This window comes from Scyliorhinus torazame, chromosome 14 (assembly GCF_047496885.1).
Source record: "Scyliorhinus torazame isolate Kashiwa2021f chromosome 14, sScyTor2.1, whole genome shotgun sequence".
In the NCBI taxonomy this organism is placed as follows: Eukaryota; Metazoa; Chordata; class Chondrichthyes; order Carcharhiniformes; family Scyliorhinidae; genus Scyliorhinus; species Scyliorhinus torazame.
In genome coordinates, this window is record NC_092720.1 from 80480073 (window position 1) to 80499978 (window position 19906).

The 19906-nt window shown below is 46.3% G+C and overlaps 1 protein-coding gene across 2 annotated transcripts in view; it reads left to right on the forward strand.

Moving 5' to 3' along the window:
• kcnab1a (potassium voltage-gated channel subfamily A regulatory beta subunit 1a) overlaps nucleotides 1-19906 on the forward strand; it is a 416725-nt gene that overhangs the window by 325040 nt on the left and 71779 nt on the right. For both annotated transcript variants that reach the window (XM_072474409.1, XM_072474410.1), the window contains exons 11-12: nucleotides 3264-3358; nucleotides 9531-9651. In XM_072474409.1, coding sequence (XP_072330510.1) covers nucleotides 3264-3358; nucleotides 9531-9651 — 216 coding nt within the window. The remainder of the gene's footprint in view (nucleotides 1-3263; nucleotides 3359-9530; nucleotides 9652-19906) is intronic.

The window sequence follows — 19906 nt, forward strand, 5'->3', positions numbered from 1 at the left end:
CTCTCTCTTTAGATCCTTCCTCGCTACCTTGTAACTATCCATCGCCCCAACTGAAACTTCACACCTCATCTTCACATAGGCCTCCTTCTTCCTCTTAACAAGAGATTCCACTTCTTTGGTAAACCACGGTTCCCTCGCTCGGCACCTTCCTCCCTGCCTGACCGGTACATACTTATCAAGAACACGCAGTAGCTGATCCTTGAACAAGCTCCACTTATCCAGTGTGTCCAACACTTGCAGCGTACTTCTCCACCTTATCCCCCCCAAGTCACGTCTAATGGCATCATAATTTCCCTTCCCCCAGGTATAACTCTTGCCCTGCGGTGTATACTTATCCCTTTCCATCCTTAACGTAAACGTCACCGAATTGTGGTCACTGTCCCCAAAGTGCTCACCTACCTCCAAATCCAACACCTGGCCTGGTTCATTACCCAAAACCAAATCCAATGTGGCCTTGCCTCTTGTTGGCCTGTCAACAAACTGTGTCAGGAAACCCTCCTGCACACACTGTACAAAAAACGACCCATCTAATGTACTCGAACTATATCTTTTCCAGTCAAGTTCCAGTTTTATGCTATCAGACTCCTATTAGGATAAACACAAGTAACTGAGAACATAAAGGAAGCCTTTCTTGCCAAAACATCTAAGAAATTGAATAATAAAGCCATGACCTAACAATTGTTTATAATTCTCATGATCACAACATTCAACAGCACTTAAATGCTGGCCTAGAAAGAAGTGAAAAATAATGGTGTCTGAATGTCATTCGCTATTATTAATGCGGAAATCAGCTAGCAATTGGTGGCAACGGGAAAAAAATCCTATAAATTGTGAAAGGCTGCAAGTTGCTGCCCAATTTACAGTGCTCTGCTATTAAGTTTGTGAAAACAGTGGCTCGTCCTTAATGCCCCTGTAATTTTCATGAAGTTGTTGAATTGTCCTGGAAAGTTAAGTCCAGTAATTAACAGAGTAAGTAGTCTTTTCATCTACTCATCCATTCATGTTTGTTCAGTCTGAAGAAAGATCCTTTCTCGTTATCTGCTGATGCTTCATTCTGAGCCATTTTCTTGGCAGTTTTGTCAGTGGTGGTTTGCGTTGTCTCCTGAGAAAGGATAAGGAATCAACATCTTGTGCCCAGAAAGTGAATATTTGAAAGTGTGGAGACTCATTCTATTAGGTAGTGAATTATTATTAGAAATATTAACATTGGAAAACAAAATCTTACTTTTCCTGTCGATTTCTTTTTTCTCTCTCTTAATACAGTCTTTCTACTTTCCTCATATAGGTCTGACATTGAATTCATTACTCTAATTCACCGTCTTTCAAAGTGCATTTCTGAATCCTTTTCACGATTATGGAAAACTCTGTTCTGTTGTTGAACTAGGTCCCAGATGCCTTGCTGCTCACTCTCACTACGCCATCATCATAGAATTTACAGTGCAGAATGAGGCCATTCAGCCCGTTGATTCTATACCGGCCCTGGGAAAGAGCACCCTATTTTAAGCCCATGCCTCCACCCTATCCCCGTAACCCAGTAACACCACTTATCCTTTAGGGGCAATTTAGCATGGCCAATCTACCTAACCTGCACATCTTTGGACTGTGGAAGGAAACCGGAGCACCAGGAGGAAACCCACGCAGGCATTGGGAGGAAGTGAAAACGCCACAGTCACCCGAGGCTGAAATTGAACCCAGGTCCCTGGAGCTGTGAGGCAGCAGTGCTAACCACTGAGTCACCGTGCCAGCAGCACAGTCACATTTCTGGCAACTTGGTGGGCAAAATTATTTTCAAACCTAAATGTTGGACACATTCTAGCCAACAAGGCATGCTGCCAGATACTCCAATCTTGAAAAACCAGGGCTATTGTTATGGGTCTGGACCAAAACCCCAATTTTCTCAAGACCCCAAACTAAAATCCTACTTTTTACTTTGGAATATTGTGATGAAATGCCACTGCACAACAGGAGTGATAACACTGACCAGCAGACAGCTTTTATGTTAGAGCATACTTTCATTTAAACACAGAGTTAAACACAATGGCAACAAAGGAATAGTTTACATTTAACAGTAACATTTTACTTGTTTTCTAACCCTGCCTCTGTGAATTGTATATATTCCAATTAGCAAACCCAAATTTATTGAAATACCACTGGTGAATAATGTTAACAATCGGGTTTTACTTGCTTATCTTGAAACAGTCTTTGGGAGAGAGAGATTTTTTTAGAACTAAATTGAACCCTGTCCACCCAGCTTGGTGTTCCAGAAACAACTGCTAAACCTGGGCCCTCCCATTAACTATAGATTCCGCAATCCAAAAACACACCACATTCTTGTGTCTTGTTGCAAAAGGTTACATTGCCCCTCCAAAAATCAATGATTTTCTCCCTTTGCAATCACAGTAAAAATACTAAATACAAACTTTCAAATGAAAGATTTCTCACATTCATCACAATATTCAAATATTATGTAAAATAGGTAACTTGCAGAAATACTAATAAACCAAAACAGTTAATTTATGTCCTGTTAATTTGGTGTTAACTGGCTTGATGATCATCAATGTGCAATATTTGCCATACAAGGTTAATGTAATTTGGGCCCAGGAATGCACATCCTTCCTGTATGAAAGTGTCCACATACACTGGACAAATAGTACAGAATAATACCATGTGAAGCTGAAAACTATAACTTCTGAATTTGTAACTACTGCAAAAATGACTGGCAAGGTGCATCTTGTATAATCCTTGATTTGCAAAGAAACCTGCTCTAATTTACTAATCAGTCTGAGTAACATATGTTAGAAGACTTTAGGTATCAAATATTTTTAAAAGCCACATCAATATTCTGATGAATGAAACATTATTGAAGATTAATGAAGCATTGGAATCCAAATATGTTAAAAGCCAGTTTGACACCACCAACATCTCTGTCTGTTTTTAACAAAGAGCCTTACACTCTTTCAGAGCAGTAAGACATTTAAAACTCCCAACAAACTACAGACCTTCACCTTAATGGTTTATGCAACCTTCAGGCTTTAATTAGCATATTGGTTCCCTGATGTGCAGTCTGACAACTGTCTCCCTTTTGAGGTCACATTTACAGCAATGCTTTGGATGTTTTCGCTAATTCAAGCAAGTTTTTGTGTATTATCATTCATATTGAAGCAACTCCATAAAACAGCTTTCTTTTAACCTGGTTTCTCAGTTTTACCAATGTACTGTATTGTTTGGTGTTTTTTCATTGTAAGTTCTCTTTGCTTTTGTAGGAGTTGGGGCAATGACCTGGTCTCCTCTTGCCTGTGGAATCATCAGTGGGAAGTACGATATTGGAGTACCTGACAGTTCAAGAGCTTCATTAAAGGTAAAACAAATAATGAATAAATCTCTTGGATTTAACGGGCTTATTTAACAAAATAGGAACTGACCCCTTTACCTTGCTTTGCTTACATTATTTATTTTCTCTGACACTGGATTTCCCAGGTAGCAGCAGTTATGGTTTTCGCTATTTTCAAATTTTACATGGTCGTATAAACAGCTCACCTTCTTATGACGGGATGTTGTGTTATAATGTAGCATTATATATCTATGCAAAACTTTCTCTCAGAAGGTTAAGGAGATAATACAGGGTTTGAGGAAACAGCAACACATCTAATTATTTTCTTGTTTTAGGATGCTGTAAAGATTAGTCAGTGATTCTGTTAATATTTCACTTATCATGCAAATCAAATTATTCAAAATCTTTAGTGCTCAGTGAATGAATAATTAGTGTCAAAACAGTAATATAATGATGACGAGTTAAATATAGCTCCCATCACTGGAAACCCCCAAGATATGTAGCTACCTTGAAAGAAGAGTGACTCATTTATTGTTTCACTTCAAAACCTATTTCTCGCTGTTTCTTTTCCATTTCTTCCTGCTGTCCATGAGACAATGGGGGGGGGAGATATGACAGCCCTGAAAATGGATGCACAACTAATCTCCATTTCTTTCAACACAAGCAGCAGACAAACCTCAAGCTGCATGCTAATTAGTAATGTGCTGCTCAGCATCCACCCCGTGGTGCTGAACAGCTGCTGGCCTCCACAAGGTGATCAAGTTGGTGCGAGCCTGGGGTCAAAGAGAGTCCAACCTTCGAGGTTCACAAACTCAGCACTGGTGCAAGAGGAGCAGAGATGTTTTCCATCCACAAGAACATCCAGTCAACTCTGAGACGGCAATGGCAGCAACAGCCTTTGTGGTAGACAGTGTAGCTCTGAGGACCTGGGTGCAATGCCATAAGGAATTTAATGGCCTCACACAGGTGATCAAGGTGGGTGTATTCATCTTCAAATTAGTCAAATATTATCGCCTCACAGGCTGACATTGTCAGAGAAATCCAGCATTAGCTGAAATCTGTTGATGCAGACCTTGGGCTACCTGAGGAAGCGAGTGTTTGAAGAATGCAATATCAACACTGAAACTAAGCTGCTGGTCTACCATGAGGTCATGATCCCTTCCAGACGGTACGTGGTTGAAAGTGGACAATGTATAGGAAGCACCGGAAAGCACTAGAGTCATATCATCAACTCTGCCTGTGAAGATCCTACATATTAAGTGGCAGGACAGACGCACTAACATCAGTGTGCTATCACAAGCAAACACCACCAAAATCGAGGCTATGATCATTTGCCAACAGCTTTGTTGGGTTGGTCACATATGTCTGGTATCAGGCTATCAAAGCAGGTGGTCTTCTCCCAGCTCAGTCAATGCAGACGCATAAGAGTCCAGAAGAAGCGTTTCAAGGAACTGCTGAAAGTCAACATGAAGAAACACAACATTGATATCAGCTGCTTGGAGACCATGACCTTGGACCAATCCAGAGTCCGGGGGAAGGATCCCAGCATTTTGAGACCAAACGACAATAAAATGAAGAGGAAAAGCGAAAGTGGCGAAGAGAATACGCCATCACCTGAATTGATGATTACGCAACCAGCCATTCCACGTGACAACTTTAAATTGCATCAGACTCGGCCAGGTCCAAGTGGAAGTGGAGTTTACCCCAACACAATATCTCACTCCAGGCCCCTCCGTCCAGCGCCAAGCCCGATTCTTCTTCCCACTTAACCTTTATTTCTTCTAAAGGAGCCTTCCCTGTCTCCAACATCATCTTAATAAAATAATCCGTGTCACGCCAATTTGGAGTGTAAATGCTGACTAAGCCTACTGCCAAGACTCCACTCACCATCACAAATCGTCCCCCAGGATCCACCCCCTTGTTTTTCAGGTTCTTCAAATACGCAAACACACGGGATCTTTTGAATGGAACATTTAACCCCCTCACGTTCCATACAATCATCCTGACAGGAGGTCTCTGAACCCACCCCCCTCTGTTAAGATCCGCCATATCTACTTTGTGGAGATCCAGCTGAATCCAGGCCCGCCTCGGTTTTGGGTCCACCCAAAATGGCCACCATCATTGCCCTCTCTGAAACTTAACCACAAAGAAACCTGCGTCACCAGTGCTCTACCCTTCGCTGCCCCTAGACGTCCTAACCACCACCTCTCTCACCTTCAAACAGTCAACCCATCTACTAAACTCCCAAACCCCCCCCCAAACAATGAAAACCTAACCAACTTAGGAATGCTGCCTCTCCGCACCACCATTCAACCTAACCAGCATCCCGCCCTCCCCCAGCTACCCACTGCATTCCCCTCCCTCACACTACTCCGTTTACTAGCATGGTGACTCCCCCCACTTGGAAAACAACCAAAAAAACAACGCAAGCAACCCAAACTACCCCCAAACCCCATTCACCCATCTGAACTAGTGCAAACCGAGAAGAACAAACACATTCCCCACCCCCCTTAACGGGGCCCAATACCCCAAACTCCTGTTACGAGAAAACGCAGAACTCAAAGTAATCCCAACATCAACCATGGTGAAGAACCAACACATGAACATGTAAAACCTCCAAACATTCAAATAACAACAACACCAGAACTATACATCATCGCCATTAATTTTCCACCAAACCATTCTTTCTCAAAGTCATTCACCTCCTGTGGCATCTTAAAATAGTGATCTCTGCTCTTGAACGTGATTCATAGTTTTACCGGGTACAATCCTCTGGTTTTGACGCCTGGATCGATTCTTCTGGTTGTCCACCCTGGCCTTCAAAACTTTGTGGGCCTCTGCCAGCATTGTTATCTCTGCCTCTAACAAGACAATCCAGTCGCTGCTCCATCCTTTCCATCGCTCCGCGAAGAGGAGCTACTGACACCTCAGTCACCATGGACAGATCCTCCCGCATCTCCTGCCTGTGCTTCTTGAATTCACCAGCAGTCAACTCCATTAACTTCTCCCTTGGCAATTGAGAGGGCGGTGATGACACGGTGAGGTCCGCCATATTTTCCTTCACTGTTCCACGAAGGTCCTCTGAATATTGAGCTGGGCCTTTGTTCGATTTAAGCCTTGTATTATAACCCACCGACATTCCACATCCTCATTTGCTTGATTCTATTTTCCATCAAAACACCCGTTTACAGGATAGAAAGGGCCAAAAACCAAGTCTCCAATCGGGAGCCACCTTGTGCACAACCAATCAGCTAATGGTCGCCACCGGAAGTGCCATCCCACGTCACAACAAATGCAAAGTCGGCAGATCCCGAATCTACCTACTCAGCCATCTTTGACCCATGGAAGACAATCATCTATTGCACATCCATCACACTGGCAGCTGAGATTAACTAATTCAGGAGAGACCAAAGATCAAAACTGAGGCTTTTTAAAAGAATATGGCAAAATTTAATGGGCATGATTCTCCCCAAAATTTCAAAGTTAATTTGTGGCGGTTTTTTCAGGGAGTTTCCTGTCGGCTCAGCCGGCGAGTTCCCCACCATTGTTCAATGACACTTGGTTACTTTTTTAGGCCCTGGGAAGTTTCTCATCGGTTTAGCCCACATGTAGAACTTTGTTCAGCACTGGGGGGCTGAATTCCGAGATCGGGCTACCATTTTTAAAGCATGCCCGATCTCAAAGTGAGCTTGTGGGTCCCCCACATCCCCCAACCATGGGCGATGTCACCCCCCACACACATGGGCACTACCCCACACCCTCATTTGAAAAGACCCTGCTATGGGGTTCCTGGGGTCCCCCCTCTTCAGGCCACCTCCAAACCACCTTACAGCAACCCTTTTCCAGAACTCCCACCCATCACCCCTCCAACCTCCCAGAGGCTCCTACATACCTGCCCAGCACATTCCTACTCTTCAAACCTCCCATCCACTTTCCTTTCATGGACATGGCCCCCCTCACCCCTGACCCTTGGCAGTATCGCCCTGGCACCTGGCCACCCTTGCACTGTCACCCTGGCACACAGGCAATGCTTCTGCTGGCTTGGCAGTGCCATTCAGGAATCTTGGTAGTGCCAGAGTGACAGTGCCAAGGTGCCACTTGGGCAGTGCTAAGGTGCCCACTATCCAGGGGAGGGCAAGGAAGCCACCCTGCACTGACCCTGGTCACCCAAGGGTTTCCGATGGCCCGGGAGATGACCCAGGGGCCATTTGTGTGGACTAGCACTGAACGGCGCCTGGCTACAGCCTCCCTGGGGAGGCCGGAGAATCGAGGGAGGCTGATGGATCCCGGGCAGGTAGGCCGAAAGAAGGTTTACGATCTACTTCCGCGAGCGTTATTTGGTCACGCTCATTTTGGGCGGAGTTCCAACGCCTGCGAGACGCGGAGGCTGTCAGCAGGTCCACTGGAGGGCTCTCCCAAGATTCTCTGGCCGGGTTGTGCTCAAGCGCATTGCGGCTGGAGAATTGCAGCCAATGAGTATGCTCAGCCGCTTGGTAAGCAGAATTTATTGTACTGTGAAAATCAGCAGCAAAGGTGACTGACAAGTTCCTAGATAACAGGAACCCACGACTGTATTAAACTGCGGCGCTGTGATGCAATGTGACTCACAGTGCACTAATGACAACTTACATTTTATTGAATGAGACTTCATTGAATATGAAATGCAATGTGCAATCTTATATCAAACTTTCCTCTTGCAATTTATGATATTAACTCAGCCCTAAGATTGCACATTACCCATTCCAAATCCATATGAATTTATACATATTTGTAAAGGGAGGTTTCCAAATCACTGGCCAGCAACCTCTAACCACTACAGAAGTGCAGGGGACTAGTCCGACTGTAAATTAAGGTAACATTCATTAGCCATCATATGGCACAATACTCATGGCACGATTCAATGAAAGGTTGCAATCAGCACAGGAACGGGTACCAGCACCAGTCCTCCCTCGAATTTTTGTATTTAAATTCGATACAGCCGTTGATGCTCTCAATTACATCCGCTCATTAGCTTTGTGCTCTTTCGTCTGGGCTGTGGAACAGATCAGTTCGGTAATGCAGCTCCCATAATCTCAGTCAGATTCAGTTCCTATTAGAGGGTTGATTTGCTGACAACTTGACTTTAATCCCTTTACCACAATTCTACTGAGAGCAACAGTTCTATTCTTCAATTGTAACTCCCTTGGTGGGTCTCTATCTTCTCTGCAGCTAGTCTAGTAATGAAGAACAATGTCCTTTTTGATTAGTTCAGGCACTGCAGGCTACTATCAGCTTCTGTCTCTTCAACGTGAAAGATTCCAGCTCATGATAAGTAGCAATCCCAGAAACCCCCATTCCTGATGGTCCTATTGGCTGCTGTGTGGCTAATACTGCCACTGATAACTGCTGCAGCTAGCCAGGGGCACTTGTCCCACTGAATGGGAGTTTCACCTAATTGAAGACTGTTCAGCATCAAACACCGATTTCTGCTACACTGATAACACCATAAAATATCATTGTAGTCTCTGTAGCCAACAGGTGTTTTTGTGTCAAGTATCAGGTTGAAGAGGCACAACAGCACTTATGACAAAATAAGTAAATGCACAAATATGTCAAAGGAGTCGTGATGATTTGTTGATGGAATATGAGGAAATGGTACATTATATGTACATTATGATGTTACAGAGAACATAGTTTGTGTTCTGTATAATGGCAAGTTTAAAAACAGAAAGTTGTAAAAAAAACATACATAATGTACATTACATGTGTTCTGTAGGACATTGGTATCAGAAATACATGACGTTTCATGAACCATTAAAATACCTACAAGATTCATAAAAGATTTGAGAAACAGAGGAGTACTTGAAATGCCATAGCATACAAGGCTATGGACCAAGTGCTGGAAAATAGGATTGATTAGATAGGGGTTTGATGGCCGATGCAGACGCAACTTGGCGAAGGGTCTCTTAAACTGTGCTCTATGGTTGTGTATTGATGTTCAGGTACATATTTGTCCAATTTGCAAAGAATACAGACTGATTAAATCATCTAAATAAAAACACATTTATAAAATGCTTTATTATATTCTCAGGATGTCTGGGAATGCTTCACAACCAATAGATTTTGATGTGCAGCCACTATTTTAATAATATAAGTGATCCAAATTATTGAAAATATTCAATGAAATCATAGTTATATTAAGATTGTGCTCTGTTTTCAGTGTTACCAGTGGTTGAAGGATAAAATTATCAGTGAAGAAGGAAGGAGACAGCAGGCAAAACTGAAGGATCTCATTCCGATTGCGGAGCGACTGAGCTGTACGCTACCCCAGTTAGCAATAGGTGAGAACAGTTCTAGAAGATCCTGAAATGTCAGACCTACTGCCACTCTGAACCAAGTGGCAAACTATAATGGATAGCTGAGTGAAATATTTCCGACCTTTTTTGACCTTAAAACTGAGATCCAAGGTTTGAATCAATCTTCAGTTTGACCATAATTAATTGATCAAACAAACACCTTCTACTAGTCTTCTATGTGTAAACTATGACCAGTGTCAACAACATTTGGGACAGAATAGGCCCTCTTCCCTGCTGCTGCTTCTAACTAAGTCTGGTTGGCAGGGAGATGCGGTGTCGTAATGATATTGTCAATGGTCTAGTAATCCAAAGACCTAGGGTAAGGGCTGTGGACTCGGGTTTGAATCCCACCGTGGCAGACAGTGAAATATGAATTCAATACAAATCAGTATAAAAACGTCTAATGATAGTAGTAAAAAAAAAAATCTAGTTCACTCATGTCCTTTTGGAAAGAAAATCTGCCATCCTTACCTGGTCTGGCATGCATGTGACTCCAGATCCACAGTTCACTCCTAAATTAGGGATAGGCAATAAATGCTGGTCCAGCCAGCAATGCTCACTTCCAATGAATACATGTTTTTAAATTGCCAAACTGGATAGCTCGATTCAATCTTTCCTGATGCTCGGGCAGGAATTGACTAGCTTCTGCATACTGCAAATAGCAGGTCTTTCTATATATCTATCATATTCAGAATCTCTACCCTAGTTCTAGAAGCAACATGTGACAGAAAATGAGTCTGATGTAAAGCAACTGGACTCAGGTAGGAGCTGTTGTAAGGGGACATAGAGGGAAGTGAATGAGGTGGCAATGTGCGACAATAGGGGGAACGAGCAAATGAATGGGAGAGGAAAGGGGGCAGAAGCTTGGATTGGTGGTTTTGGACACAAATGAGAAAGAAGCTGGGAGTGATATTTTGGGCCGGAGAGGAACAAGAGTGCCAGCATTAAATGAGAGGAGATGAGGAAGAAAGTGGCCGAAAGGGAAGAATGCCTGTCTGAATGTGGGAAGTGAAGGAAATGAATTGGTGGGGAGAGGAAAAGAGTATCCGTGTGGACAGTGAGGGCCATAGGAGAGCACCTACATTAAAAGATGGAGGCCAGGATTCTTTAAAAACGCAGCTAAGTGTTGATGCCGGAGTAAACACTGGAGTGTTTCACGCTGGCGTCAACGGCCTCTTGGTCAAAGATTCTGTAGCCCACAGGGGGCCATCATTGCGCCTGAGTGCTCCGCGCTGCTCCAGCTGCTGTACGCGGCCCTGCACTGCTCGCTGCGGGTCTGCGCATGTGCGCAGCGGCCGCTTCCGCACTGGCACCGCGCAACATGGCGGAGCCACACAGCGAACCAGCCCGGAAGAAGGTAGGCCCTCCCCAGTTCGGGCGCGGCCGCCGATCGGTGGCCCCCAATCGCGGGCCTGGCCATCCTGGAGGACCCCCCTGGAGACTGATCCCCCCGCCCCCCCCACCAGGACGGCCACCGCAGCTGCGACGCGAGCTCCCGCCGGGTGTAACCATACGTGAACCACGCCGGCGGGATCTCGACCGGTCGACCATGAAGAATCGCCACGGGGGCCTCTTTCGACCGCACGCGACTGCCGCCGATTCTCCAGTTGCTGGAGAATCGCGTCCCGGCGTCGGACCCGAACGCGGGTCTGAGGCCCATTCTCCGCCCCCGCGCCGAGTGCCATTTCGGCACGGAGGCTAGGAGAATCCCGGCCGGCCTGTTTCTGTGAACTGAACCTGGAAAGAGTAGAGTAACTATGTGAGCCAAGTGGTGCAGTGTTAAATATGGAAGAGTGCATGTTAAGGTCATTTATGGGAAAATCCAATGTTACTTTGCTATTTTCCTTTTTTGGATTTGGTTTGTATTAATTGCGGAGTACTTGGAATGAGTCAGGATATATCAATTTTAATGTTGAAAACAAACATTTTCTGTGGTGGCTTCATAGATTTTTGTACCTTCAATGCTGGAAAACGTGGACCATTTTCTGTTTCTTGGGAGCCTCCTCTCGACAAAGCCTGACTTTGACAACAATATTCATTATTGTCTCCAATGTGCCAGATCAGCCTTCGGCCAATTGGGGAAAAGCAAGGTTGAGGACCAGGTACTCAAACCTGAGACTTATATTGTGGTTTACTGAGCAGCAGTGATTACCGTACTCCTATCTACCTCAGACACCCAGATGATCTGCAACAGGTATTGGAGAAGTACCACAGGTGATGTCTTCACAAAATCCTCCAAACCGGGTAGCAAGAAAGGCAGCCTAATAGCCGCATCCTCTCACAAGCCAACATGTCCAGCATTGCGGCACTTAAAACCATATCCGCTGTATGGGGCATGTTGATCGTAAGACAAATACCAGACCCCCAAAGCAACCACTTTACTCAGAATTCAATCACAGCAGAAGACTCCCAGGAGGACAGAAGAAACCCTTCTGGGATGTCCTCATAGCATTCCGGCAAAGATCAAACATACCTGGTAACTCATGGGAGACACACTGGCTTGTCAAAATGGAGAACGTTTACTTGGGAAGGCACGGAACACATTGAGAGACTTTGTCGGGAATGTGCAGTGATGACGTGGAGGCATGGGACTGAGCAGTCCCAAGGCAAAGTCAGCAGATTGCACATTGGAATTATCAATCATTTCAGAAGCCATCGAAACAGAGTGGAAAGCAAGTCATCCTCGATCCTGAGGGACTGCTGAAGAGACCATTAACATTTAAATGTATTTTTCAGACTGCCACATGGATGTTCTTATTTCCCGTCCAATACACATGAAAGAAAGCTGTGTGTATCTAGCAATTAAGATGCAAAGCAGGGACACATTGGTTAAGGCTGATTGGGGAAATTGATTAAAAGGTATAGTGGTGGATAAGCAGGAGCAAACATTTAAAGAAATAATTCTCAACAAAAATACATATCATTGAGAAGCAGATACTCCACAGGAAAAACAACCCATCCATGACTTACTAAAGAAGTTATGGATAGTATTAGATTCAAAAAGAGGCTTATAAGTTGTGAAGAATAGTAGCAACCTAAGGTGAGTTTTAGAAATCAACAAAGGACAATCTAAAGAATTGATTTAAAAAAAAAGGAAAAAGTAGAACTCGTAAGAAATATTAAAACCGATAGTAAGCACTTCTGCAAGTGTGTAAAAAGAATGAAGGAAGCAAAAATTGGTCGCGGAGAGGCTGAGATGGGAGAAATTACAATGGGGAATAAGGAAGAAGCAGAGGTATTAAACAAAAATGTTGTTTCTGTCGTTAGCGTGAAAGACGCTAAAACTCTGCCAAAAATAGTGGGAGAAACAAGGAGGTTAATGAAAATAAGATAATATGAGTCAAGAAGCAGTATCAGAGAAACCAATGGGACTAAAACCTGACCAATCCCCGGGCCTGTTTTGTTATGTTCTTGACATAGCATAAGCTGCTTCCTTGATGTGCACTTTGACAAAGGAAGGTTCAGACTTGGAGATAGCTTTAACACATTTATTAAACTATTAAAAATTCTCCTACTTGGATTTGACGCTACTGTTAATTCTGCTATAGCTACTCAGACTGACTAACCAGTCTGTTACAATCCACGTGGTGGGTATGATGTTCAATCAACCCTGTGTCTGTATTCACTGAGTGTCTCCACTGGAAAGAGACTGAGCATGTGTGATGTGCCCTTTTATATGTGTCCTTTTATATGGGTTGGTGTAATGCCCTCCTGTGGTAGTGTCACCTCTATGTTTATCGTGACTGCCCATTGGTCGTGTCCTATCTTACTGACCTATTGGTTGACTGTCTGTGTGTCATGTCTCTGATGTTCCCTCTAGTGTCCAGCTAGGTGTAGTGTATGTACATTAATCCTTTGTGTACTTACAGTGATGCATATCACCACAGAGCCTACACCACAGTGGTCTAAAAGAGGGGGCTGCAGGGATTGTGAATACACTGGTCATGATTGTCTAAAATTCACTCAATTTAGAATAGCCTCAGTGGATTGGAAGTTCGCAAATGTAACAACACTATTAAATAAAGAAGGAAGAGTGCAAACAGGAACAACAGACCAATTGACTACATATGAGTTCTCAGGAAAATGCTGAGCAAGCCTCTCAGGGATGTAGAGGAAAGGATGGCGAGGATGATCCTGGATAAGAGCGAAAGTAACAGGGTAGTTATTATGGGAGACTTTAACTTTCCAAATATTGACTGGAAAAGATATAGTTCGAGTACATTAGATGGGTCGTTTTTTGTACAGTGTGTGCAGGAGGGTTTCCTGACACAGTTTGTTGACAGGCCAACAAGAGGCGAGGCCACATTGGATTTGGTTTTGGGTAATGAACCAGGCCAGGTGTTGGATTTGGAGGTAGGTGAGCACTTTGGGGACAGTGACCACAATTCGGTGACGTTTACGTTAAGGATGGAAAGGGATAAGTATACACCGCAGGGCAAGAGTTATAGCTGGGGGAAGGGAAATTATGATGCCATTAGACGTGACTTTGGGGGGATAAGGTGGAGAAGTAGGCTGCAAGTGTTGGACACACTGGATAAGTGGAGCTTGTTCAAGGATCAGCTACTGCGTGTTCTTGATAAGTATGTACCGGTCAGGCAGGGAGGAAGGTGCCGAGCGAGGGAACCGTGGTTTACCAAAGAAGTGGAATCTCTTGTTAAGAGGAAGAAGGAGGCCTATGTGAAGATGAGGTGTGAAGTTTCAGTTGAGGCGATGGATAGTTACAAGGTAGCGAGGAAGGATCTAAAGAGAGAGCTAAGACGAGCAAGGAGGGGACATGAGAAGTATTTGGCAGGAAGGATCAAGGAAAACCCAAAAGCTTTCTATAGGTATGTCAGGAATAAGCGAATGACTAGGGAAAGAGTAGGACCAGTCAAGGACAGGGATGGGAAGTTGTGTGTAGAGTCTGAAGAGATAGGCGAGATACTAAATGAATATTTTTCGTCAGTATTCATTCAGGAAAAAGATAATGTTGTGGAGGAGAATGCTGAGCTCCAGGTAAATAGATTAGATGGCATTGAGATACGTAGGGAAGAGGTGTTGGCAATTCTGGACAGGCTGAAAATAGATAAGTCCCCGGGACCTGATGGGATTTATCCTAGGATTCTCTGGGAGGCCAGGGAAGAGATTGCTGGACCATTGGCTTTGATTTTTATGTCATCATTGGCTACAGGAATAGTGCCAGAGGACTGGAGGATAGCAAATGTGGTCCCTTTGTTCAAAAAGGGGAGCAGAGACAACCCCGGCAACTATAGACCGGTGAGCCTCACGTCTGTAGTGGGTAAAGCTTTGGAGGGGATTATAAGAGACAAGATTTATAATCATCTAGATAGGAGTAATATGATCAGGGATAGTCAGCATGGCTTTGTGAAGGGTAGGTCATGCCTCACAAACCTTATCGAGTTCTTTGAGAAGGTGACTGAACAGGTAGACGAGGGTAGAGCAGTTGATGTGGCGTATATGGATTTCAGCAAAGCGTTTGATAAGGTTCCCCACGGTAGGCTATTGCAGAAAATACGGAGGCTGGGGATTGAGGGTGATTTAGAGATGTGGATCAGAAATTGGCTAGCTGAAAGAAGACAGAGGGTGGTGGTTGATGGGAAATGTTCAGAATGGAGTTCAGTCACAAGTGGAGTACCACAAGGATCTGTTCTGGGGCCGTTGCTGTTTGTCATTTTTATCAATGACCTAGAGGAAGGCGCAGAAGGGTGGGTGAGTAAATTTGCAGACGATACTAAAGTCGGTGGTGTTGTCGATAGTGTGGAAGGGAGTAGCAGGTTACATAGGGATATAGATAAGCTGCAGAGCTGGGCTGAGAGGTGGCAAATGGAGTTTAATGTAGAGAAGTGTGAGGTGATTCACTTTGGAAGGAATAACAGGAATGTGGAATATTTGGCTAATGGAAAAGTTCTTGAAAGTGTGGATGAGCAGAGGGATCTAGGTGTCCATGTACATAGATCCCTGAAAGTTGCCACCCAGGTTGATAGGGTGGTGAAGAAGGCCTATGGAGTGTTGGCCTTTATTGGTAGAGGGATTGAGTTCCGGAGTCAGGAGGTCATGTTGCAGCTGTACAGAACTCTGGTACGGCCGCATTTGGAGTATTGCGTACAGTTCTGGTCACCGCATTATAGGAAGGACGTGGAGGCTTTGGAGCGGGTGCAGAGGAGATTTACCAGGATGTTGCCTGGTATGGAGGGAAAGTCTTATGAGGAAAGGCTGATGGACTTGAGGTTGTTTTCGTTGGAGAGAAGAAGGTTAAGAGGAGACTTAATAGAGGCATACAAAATGATCAGGGGGTTGGATAGGGTGGACAGTGAGAGCCTTCTCCCGCGGATGGAAATGGCTGGCACGAGGGGACATAACTTTAAACTGAGGGGTAATAGATATAGGACAGAGGTCAGAGGTAGGTTCTTTACGCAAAGAGTAGTGAGGCCGTGGAATGCCCTACCTGCTACAGGAGTGAACTCGCCAACATTGAGGGCATTTAAAAGTTTATTGGATAAACATATGGATGATAATGGTATAGTGTAGGTTAGATGGCTTTTGTTTCGGTGCAACATCGTGGGCCGAAGGGCCTGTACTGCGCTGTATTGTTCTATGTTCTATGTTCTATGATACAGGGTCAACTATTTAAGACTGAAATGAAGAGAAATGTCTTCACTCAGGATTATGGAAACTTTGAAATTCTCTACTCCACAGGGCTGTGGATGCACAGTTGAGTACATTCAAGACTGAAATTATTAGATTTTTGGGCTTGGGGGGGAATTAAGGGATATGGGAAATCAGGGAATAGTGAAGTTGAGGGAGAAGATCGGCCATGATCTTGGTGAATGTTGGGAGCAGCCTCAAGGGGCATCATGGCCAAATCCTGCATCTATTTCTATGTCCAGAAAACTACAATTGAAAATGGGAATCTTCAAGACATATTCACATTCTTCCATTAGTTCCTGACACACACACAGACTGTTGACGATCAGTCAGCACCCACCTCCAGACTGTCGCGGGTCAGTTTGCACCCAGCCCCAGACTGTTGGGTTCAGTGTGTGCATCCACCCACAGACTGTTGGGAATCAATGTGCACCCACCTCCAGATTGTCGGGATCAGTTTGCACCCACCCCCAGACTGTCGGAGATCAATGTACACCCACCTCCAGGCTGTCGAGATCAGTTTGCACCCACCCCCAGACAGTCGGGGCCAGTGTGTGCACCCACCCCAGACTATTGGGGATCAATGTGCACCGTCCTGCAGACTGTCGGGATCAATGTACACCCACCACCAGATTGTCAGGATCAGTGTGCATACACCCCCAGACTGTCTGGATCAATGTACACCCACTCCCAGACAGTCTGGATCAATGTACACCCACTCCCAGACTGCCTGGATCAATGTGAACCCACCCCCAGACTGTCGGGATCAGTGAGCACCCACTGCCAGACAGTCTGGATATATGTGCAGCCACCCCCAGACTGTCGGGATCAGTGTGCACCCACCCCCAGACTGTCGGGATTAGTGTACACCCATTCCCAGACTGTCTGGATCAATGTGCACCCACTCCCTGACTGTCGGGGATCAATGTGCACCCAGCCCCAGACTGTCGGGATCAATGTGCACCCACCCCCAGACTATCGGGATCAATGTGCACCCACCCCCAGACTGTCAGAGATCAATGTGCACCCACGTCCAGACTGTCGGGGATCAGTTTGCACCCACCCCCAGACTGTTGGGGATCAATGTGCACCCACCCCCAGTCTATCGGGGATCAATGAGCACCCACCCCCAGACTGTCGGGGATCAATGTGCACCCAACCCCAGACTGTCGGGGATCAGTTTGCACCCAATCCCAGACTGTCGGGGATGAGTTTGCACCCAACTCCAGACTGTCTGGATCAATGTGCACCCACCCCCAGACTGTCGGGATCAGTGTACACCCACTCCCAGGCTGTCAAGATCAATGTGCACCCACCCCCAGACTGTCGAGATCAGTGTGCACCCACCCCCAGACTGTCGGGGATCAATGTACACCCACCCACAGACTGTCGGAGATCAATATGCACCCACCCCCAAACTGTCTGGATCAATGTATACCCGCTCCCAGACTGTCTGTATCAATGTGCACCCACTCCCAGACTGTCTGGATCAGTGTGCACCCACCCCCAGACTGTCGGCGATCAATGTACACCCACCCACAGACTGTCGGAGATCAATGTGCACCCACCCTCAGACTGTCGGGGATCAATGTTCACCCACCCCCAGACAGTCAGAGGTCAGTTTGCACCCAGCCCCAGACTGTCGGGATCAATGTGCACCCATCTCCAGACTGTCGGGGATCAATGGGCACCCAAACGCAATCTGTCAGGATCAATGTGCACCCACCCCCTGACCGTCTGGATCAATGTACACCCACTCCCAGACTGTCTGGATCAATGTACACCCACTCCCAGACTGTCTGGATCAATGTGCACCCACCCCCAGACTGTCGGGATCAGTGTGCACCCACCCGCAGACTGTCTGGATCAATGTGCACCTAGACCCAGACTGTCGGGATCAGTGTGCACCCACTCCCAGACTGTCTGGATCAATGTGCACCCACCCCCAGACTGTCGGGATCAGTGTGCACCCACCCCCAGACTGTCTGGATCAATGTGCACCCACCCCCAGACTGTCGGGATCAGTGTGCACCCACCCCCAGACTGTCGGGGATCAATGTACACCCACACACAGACTGTCAGAGATCAATATGCACCCACCCCCAGACTGTCGGGGATCAATGTGCACCCACCCCCAGACTGTCTGTATCAATGAACACCCACTCTCAAACTGTCTGGATCAATGTACACCCACTCCCAGACGATCTGGATCAATGTATACCCACTCCCAGACTGTCTGTATCAATGTGCACCCACTCCCAGACTGTCTGGATCAATGTGCACCCATGTCCAGACTGTCGGGGATCAGTTTGCACCCACCCCCAGACTGTCGGGGATCAATGTGCACCCACCCCCAGTCTATCGGGATCAATGAGCACCCACCCCCAGACTGTCGGGGATCAATGTGCACCCAACCCCAGACTGTCGGGGATCAGTTTGCACCCAACCCCAGACTGTCGGGGATCAGTTTGCACCCACCTCCAGATTGTCTGGATCAATGTGCACCCACCTCCAGACTGTCGGGATCAGTGTACACCCACTCCCAGGCTGTCTAGATCAATGTGCACCCACCCCCAGACTGTCGGGATCAGTGTGCACCCACCCCCAGACTGTCGGGGATCAATGTACACCCGCCCACAGACTGTCGGGGATCAATGTACACCCACCCACAGACTGTCGGAGATCAATATGCACCCACCCCCAAACTGTCTGGATCAATGTATACCCACTCCCAGACTGTCTGTATCAATGTGCACCCACTCGCAGACTGTCTGGATCAATGTGCACCCACTCCCTGACTGTCGGGTAACAATGTGCACCCACCCCCAGACTGTCGGGATCAGTGTGCACCCATCCCCAGACTGTCGGGGATCAATGTACACCCACCCACAGACTGTCGGAGATCAATGTGCATCCACCCTCAGACTGTCGGGGATCAATGTTCACCCACCCCCAGACAGTCAGATGTCAGTTTGCACCCAGCCCCAGACTGTCGGGATCAATGTGCACCCACCTCCAGACTGTCGGGGATCAATGGGCACCCAAACGCAATCTGTCAGGATCAATGTGCACCCACCCCCAGACCGTCTGGATCAATGTACACCCACTCCCAGACTGTCTGGATCAATGTACACCCACTCCCAGACTGTCTGGATCAATGTGCACCCACCCACAGACTGTCAGGATCAGTGTGCACCCACCCGCAGACTGTCTGGATCAATGTGCACCTAGACCCAGACTGTCGGGATCAGTGTGCACCCACTCCCAGACTGTCTGGATCAATGTGCACCCACCCCCAGACTGTCGGGATCAGTGTGCACCCACCCCCAGACTGTCTGGATCAATGTGCACCCACCCCCAGAATGTCGGGATCAGTGTGCACCCACCCCCAGACTGTCGGGAATCAATGTACACCCACCCACAGACTGTCGGGGATCAATGTACACCCACCCACAGACTGTCGGAGATCAATATGCACCCACCCCCAAACTGTCTGGATCAATGTATACCCACTCCCAGACTGTCTGTATCAATGTGCACCCACTCGCAGACTGTCTGGATCAATGTGCATCCACTCCCTGACTGTCGGGTAACA